At 29.4% G+C, this 7,340-nt stretch overlaps 1 protein-coding gene across 2 annotated transcripts in view; it reads right to left on the reverse strand.

Moving 5' to 3' along the window:
- Window positions 1-6,785: 6,785 nt before the first annotated feature.
- LOC112091224 overlaps window positions 6,786-7,340 on the reverse strand; it is an 844-nt gene continuing 289 nt past the window's right edge. The window contains exon 2 of one of the 2 annotated variants that reach the window (XM_024164285.1): window positions 6,786-7,340. In XM_024164285.1, coding sequence (XP_024020053.1) covers window positions 6,959-7,340 — 382 coding nt within the window. In that variant the 3' untranslated portion in view covers window positions 6,786-6,958. The other variant, XM_024164286.1, reaches the window with a different exon arrangement.

Raw genomic sequence — 7,340 nt, forward strand, 5'->3', positions numbered from 1 at the left:
TTTCGGGCAAAATTAAAAAAACTAGCCGTTTTCGGGCAAATCGGGCAATTCGGGCAGATCGGACAGTTCGGGCAACTTGGGTTTTCGGGCCGAATTCGGGTAAAAATTCAAAAAACGAGCCGTTTTCGGGTATTCGGGTAATTCGGGCACCTTGGGCGGGTCGGGCAAGTCGGGCAGGCGGGAAAAATTCAGGTAAAATTCAAAAATTCGGGCTCCGGGTCGGGCAATTCGGGCACACCCAATTTTCGGGCAATTTTCAGGTCGGGCAGTTCGGGCTTGGTCAGAAAAATGCAAAAAAATCCCGGCGGACGGCGGTATACGGTGGTTAGACGGCGGCGGGCAAGGGTGGACATGTCAAATCCGGGCTGCCCGAGCCCGAACCCGAATTTCTTGCTTGGACGGGCGGGAATTGGGCCGGCCCGCCCGAGCCCGAAAAAATTCGGGCTTCGGGCGGCCCGCCGACCCGAAGTTCCAGCACTAGCTATCATTACTAAATACGTCAGGTGAGTAGGTTTGAGACATTAACCTCGTTTATTTTACCATTCGAGTTTAGAATTCGAGTTTTATTATAGTAAAAAGCTCACAGAAACAATCACATTTAACTTTTTTACTACAGTAAAAAAACTCTCACATAAAGTCACATCTCAATTCAAATTAAAGACTCGAATCAGCGAATTAAACGGACCCTAAAAAAATTAAAAGACTGGATTCCATTTCAAACAAAAGGCAAAGAAGAACGACGTCTCTGAAGGCTATGAAAGTGTAAACTCTTGTTCAACAGTATGTGTCTCTACGGGTTTTTATGATTTATATATTTACTTGACCGATGTTGTAATATGCACTTGTTTTCAAAGTTCAAAGCATCTATGATTTTTCATTTTGGGTGCATTAAACCTTTGAGGCAACAGAATGCACCCCTACTATTATAGAACAAACTTCCAATGGAATCATCTCTTGTCATGTAATAATTCTTCAGTCATTACGGCTTCACACCGCTACATCCATACAATTGCCTTTTTTAGACTTTATTTCCTTCAATGCATGAATTCTTTTTACACTTAGCTAGCAAACACATTTTCTAGTTGTTTATCACATTTTCTACAGGGGTGTTTGTTTTGCAATTCAAGTAAATAATTTGAGTTATATTTGTGAGAGAAAACATTGTAGTAAAAAGTGAAATTTAAAGTGTTATAAGAGAAAATACTGTGACAATAAAATTTGAGTTGTGACTTAAGTTACGAAAAGAATAAGGTCGTTTTATCCATATAAAGGTTGTATGGTATCATTATCCGACCAATGTCAAGGTTTTCGATTGGCCTTCAACGTATTGCCCCATGTTGCAAACTTAGTAGCCTATCTTTACATATCACTAAGTAATGTAACATGCTCATCCATATTGCTATATTCACGAATCTATAAATGTTACAAGTGATTTGAATTTTGGCATTTCAACGATTTTACAGCATTCTAAACTTGTTACTACATTTTACTTACAATGGTCTCATGGTACTACTTTAACCCTTACATTGTCATTTTTTGGTCCTATAATTTCCTTTATTCTCTCAATCTACGTTGGCACCAATTTCATTGGTGTTACAAACGTATCCCAACAACACTGCGAGGTTGTTCATTTATCCTTAAAAACTTAAAAAAAGGTCACTCGAGTAAAGAATTTGGGTCAAGTCTTTGTTCAGTAAGGACTACTCGAGTGACAAATTTATACTTTGAGAAAAGCGGCAATTCTTGAGTGTAGCCCCACCCCGTTTATTCAAGTTCAAGTCCCGCCGTAATTATTGACAAAAATTACTTTCTCTTATTTTAATAATAAATTTTAAACAAAATAATTACCTCCCGTTCATTTTTAACTATTTACAACTCAAGTTTAGGTGTACCAAACACATACTCAAATCAAATTTTCAATTTAAAAATTAACTCAAATATACACATCTAAATATAAACTCAAGTTACATTTTTAACTCAAATTATAATCTAAATTTAACTCAAAATATATACTTAAATTACCATAATTCAAAAATCCAACTGAATATATGTCGCTAAGTACTGGACTACACTGTCTACAATAGATCTTACATTTGAACATTTTTTGACATATGTTATCCCAAAAAGAACATTTTTATATTTCGCTAATTATATAATATACTTTTTTATTATACCAGAATTACGTCTATAGCCTGCAGTTTGCTATAAAATAATTAACTGAATCTGACACATTTCCTACACCTGCATTGCAGCTTGCAGTGAAAGATATCTCTAATCTATGCGTTCTTCTGCGAGGTCTACATAAATCATATGCGCCCAATTTGGTCAAATGGTTGAAATTCGCCTGCCGGATGAGTCAGGCAAACAGTCGCATTCGGACTTAAGACCAAATCTCTATTATTATTAAACAATATAATTTAGAGTGTTCATACAATATACTAAACATGTAATCACTTTTAAAGACGAAAAGGCCCGATTTGATTTGCAGATGAGAACGAATTAATGGGCCCATTTGCTAATATTTTTAAAATAGTTTTATTTTCAATAAAAAATAAAAATGAGATTGTTTTAAAAATTATTTTAAAATTAATTTTAAAATTATGTTTAGTGGTTTTTTAATAGATTAATTTGAGTATGATAAAAAAATAAAATCGCATTTAATTACATTTATGTTTGTTTTAAGTACATGTAATTAATAATCTTAAATTAATATATTAAGTAGTTAATAATTGATAATTATTTAGCAACTAAAATTAATATATTAATAATATAATAATAATAGATAAATTATTATTAATGAGTACATTAGTAATTAAACTATATATAAAATAAATTAATATGCTAAATAATTAAAAAAAATATTAGTAATTAATTATAAATAATTACTGTGTTAGTAATTTACTGATATTTATTAGATTATAAGTAATTAATTAGTGTATTAAGAAAAATAATTAGTATATTTAATTAATAATTAAATAATTACTATCTATTATATCTATTTATTAATTATTAATTAATATATAATATAATTAGTAATTAATAAATAATTATTTAATATAACTTTGTTGATAAGTACTATAAAATAAAAACAGAAAAAGATAAACAACTTTCAATCGTTTTTTACTTTCTTCACAAAAATCATTTTCATTATTTTTTATTTTCGTTTCCGTTTTTAAAACTTTTATTAAACAAACGAGATTTACAAATCATTTTTGTTTTCGTGTTTTAAAAGACGTGCATAAATATTTTTTAAAATAATTTTAAACTCGCCCAATAAGATGTAAAAACAAAAAATAAACAAGTGGCCAATTGACGAGTCAGAACTCAGAGCACTTGGGCAGTTTGTTGTGGTTTTCATTTTCTGTCGCATGATTTCACTGCATTTTCACTTTTTCATTGCCGTTTGTTCTCCAATTTGTTAACTTTTCCATTTTTTCCCCCATTTTCATTGCTGTTATCGCTTTTCGGTTTCATTTTTAATTTGTATCCAGTTTGTTAATTTTCTGCCATTATTCTTTTTCTTTTTCAAATTTGTTGTTGCCTTATCGTTTCCCCTTTCAATTTTTAAACCGTTTTCGAGTTTTATGTTTTTTCTTTAATTATTAATGTCGGTTGCATTTTAGTGAAGTATATTCATATTCATGGAAAAGTATAAGTGAATGTTTAGTTCATGAATTTATAATCATGATTTATAATTATTTTTGTTTTGTATGTTTTTTATGAAAAAAAAATACTGTAAAGAACCATAAATCATAATTCAAAATCATGGATGAATACAGAAACAAACGTCCCTTAAATATTTATGATTCACCGCAAGAAGTCCTTATTCTTATAATTTTTTTTAGATATAATTACTTAAAATGCCTAAATTTGAAAGATATAGAACAAGTGATACCGGGTAAATGCAGATGCAATGGATCTCAGTTCACAAAACGAGAATCAGACCAATTTTTTAAAATTCCATTTATAAGAATTAATGTCAACAAAAGTTTGACTTTTTGTTTTGACTATTCAAACTGAAGATTACCATTTCAGTCGACACTAGGCTGTTATTAGAAATTAAAATTCCTTAGCTTCTACCGACTTGAGACGTTGTTCTTGTACTCAATCAAGTTCTTAAAGTGAGATTTCAATTGCAAAGCAATTTAAATTGAAAGCCAAAGCAAAAGAAAATATAAGAAATAGCATTTTTTATGTGATAAAGTTTTAGTCCGTTTAAGATAGAATCAATAACATATTAATGCATGAAATTCTCATTTTTGAATGCATGCTGTTGGGAGTGAAAATCTTAGCGTCGGTATTCGTCTATCACTACTTCACCTACTCTGATGTTTTACCTTTGGGCAGCGGGTATACAAGGCACTCCAACGCACGCTCAAATAAAAACAAAGTCTTAGTAATTAAGTAAAGGATAAGAAATACGAATCAAATCAAGTAAATATTTTAAAAAATAAAGTCTTAGTAATTAATTAAGTAAAGGATAAGAAATCCGAATGTTCGTGTTGATACGAAAAAGTGATCAGTTAGAAGGATTCAGTGAATCCATTATGCTCGTCATTAGTTAGGTTGTGATATGGAATACTCAAGAATTTTCTTATCGAGAACGACTAGAAAATTCTCTTATATTCCTTTTAAAACATCGACATGCATCGCTTGTAATGTCGTTTTTTTGTTGTCGCTTTCTAGACATTTCTGTCGTTTGATATTTTCTGTTGTTTTCTTGTTCCATGTCGTTTGTTTGTTTTAAGTTCTAGGTCCATTTTGTTCCTGTTTGATCTATGCAGTTGTTTGCTTGTTTTCATGTCGTTTGCTCTATACAATTGTTTACCAGTTTTATTATTGTCGTTTGTTCCATTAAATAATGCCTTGTTTAAGATTCAAAAGTTCAGAATTCAAACCGGTGTTTGAGAAGACAATTTAAATTATTAATAATGATTCAAGGACAACTCAAATAATCTGAATTATTGTCAACAATCAGGCTTGTTTAGTTCGTTGATTCGAGTTTTTAATTTGAGTTGAGATGTGACTTAATGTGAAAGATTTTTACTGTAGCAAAAAGTTAGATGTGACTATTTCTGAGAGCTTTTTACTGTAATAAAACTCGAATTATAAACTCGTATCGGTGAAATGAACGGTAAATTCTACTTTTTCTCTCCTTTTAATTTCAATCTGAAAAATATCATAACGTTTTTGTTTTAATTCCGATAAAAATATTTTTTTATGTGTTCATAATGAAGAGATGAGCAAATCTCTACCTATATTACATATTTTTTAATGTAATTTATAATGAAATTTTATAAAATTTATTACAAAATTCTAATAATAATTTTAAATATTTTATTCAAACACAATTCGAATTTTATTTCTAATTCAAATTATAATTTATTTACATATCCAAATGACAATTCAGATTACAATTTTAATTACCATAATTTAAATTTTACAATTCTAATGAAAAAGATTTAAATCTTCACAATTTAAGACTCCGTTCATTTCACCGATTTGAGTTTAAAATTTGAGTTTTGTTATAATAAAAAGTTCTTAAAAATAATCACATATAAATTTTTACTATAATAAAAACTCTCATATAAAATTATATCTCAATTTAAATTAAAAACTCGAATCAATAAAATAACAAATTTTAAATTATTGAACCAAACGAGCTAAAGGCATCCACATAAAGTCCTTTATTCCGATAATGGCGTCCACAAAAGTCCCACTCCCCCTTAGATATTTTGGTAGGACATGTTATAATGAAGTTCTCCAGCTTTTGAAGGCTGATGTGATATTGAAGTGACCCAACATCTGTAATTGACAGAAGAGGCACAATTAAATATTAAATTCTTAAACACTACAAAAAATAAGATACTTTGTACCTTATTTTAAAGGTACGAAAATACAGTATTTTTTCTCATAAAAAATATACATAAATTAAAAATAATTTTAATCACATAATTTTAATTCATGAACTAAACGTTCCTGTTTATTTTAACTATTCAAATTCTTATTTAGAATTTAAATCGTAATTCAAGATTTAAATTGATATTCAATAAAAGACAATTTAACTATTAATAATATTTATCACCTTTTAAATTTTAACAATTTTAATTATTTTATATAATAAAAATATTTCTAATTTTATTTTTTTTCTATCCTTAATTTTAAATTTAAAAATATCATAATTTTTTTATTTTAATTTCAATTAAAATAATTTTTTTAATGTATTTATAATAAAAAGAAGAACAAATATGTATCTATATTGCATATTTTTAAATATTATTTATAATGAAATTTTATAAAATTTATTATAAAATTTTAATAATAATTTTTAACACTTTATTTAAATACAATTTAAATTTTATTCTCAATTTAAATTATAATTTATTTATATATTCAAACATCGTTTGAATCACAATTCAATACACCATAATTTAAAACACCACAATTCAAACTAAATCAACAATTTAAATAGTTAAACCAAATAAGACCTAAAAAAAAAAAAACTCATGATTTTTTTATTGAGAGAAAATTCTCTTTTTCTTGTCGTTTTGTTCGAGGTCCCCAATTAAATGCTGGAGAAATATGCAACGAATTCACCATTATAATGTTACCTAGTATAGTTCCTGCTCCACGTACCTTCTTTGTGGGGTCTACTACCATAATTGGCAACCTCAAAACCATTTTTTTATCTTTTGAGTTCTGCCTCAATCGACAAGTATTTGGATTTGCCCACAATTTTTCTGCCGCATAACCATTTTTTCTCATCGCATCAAGTATACCCACAATTTTACAAGAAAAAAATAAAATTCTAGCGCAGTGCACATTCTGATTCGGAACTGATCTCGGGAATTACAGAACACTTGGAAAAACAGAGCTAGATAGAAACAAAAGTAACAAACACATAATATTCTTATAAAAATACAGAAACGACATGTTCAAGAAGCAGAAGAATCCCAATCTATAGCGTGAGATTAAGGTCCAAACCATCTTTTTGAACACGTCGTTTGTCTGTAACATTGCAGGGATCAGGGAAGATTGAAGGAGTTCCTCTGAACTCAACATCAGCAGTGAAATCCTCCTTCTCGAACAAATATGATGAAGAAGTCACCCAATTAATATCCGTCATGATCTTCCTCTTCTTATTACTCTTGTCAATCTTCTTTTTCTTCTTCTTCTGATCATCCGACACAAATAATTGATCATCATGATCACCACTAATCGTCTCCGTCTCCACCGTTTGTCGTCTGATCGCGAGACGTTTTCGAGCTTCGCGGAAATTCCTGATCAGCTCGAAGAACTTCTCCACTTTGTCTTCCTGATCTTCGTCTTCCTTCTTCCGA

Source organism: Morus notabilis, unplaced genomic scaffold (genome assembly GCF_000414095.1).
Source record: "Morus notabilis unplaced genomic scaffold, ASM41409v2 Scaffold227, whole genome shotgun sequence".
In the NCBI taxonomy this organism is placed as follows: domain Eukaryota; kingdom Viridiplantae; phylum Streptophyta; class Magnoliopsida; order Rosales; family Moraceae; genus Morus; species Morus notabilis.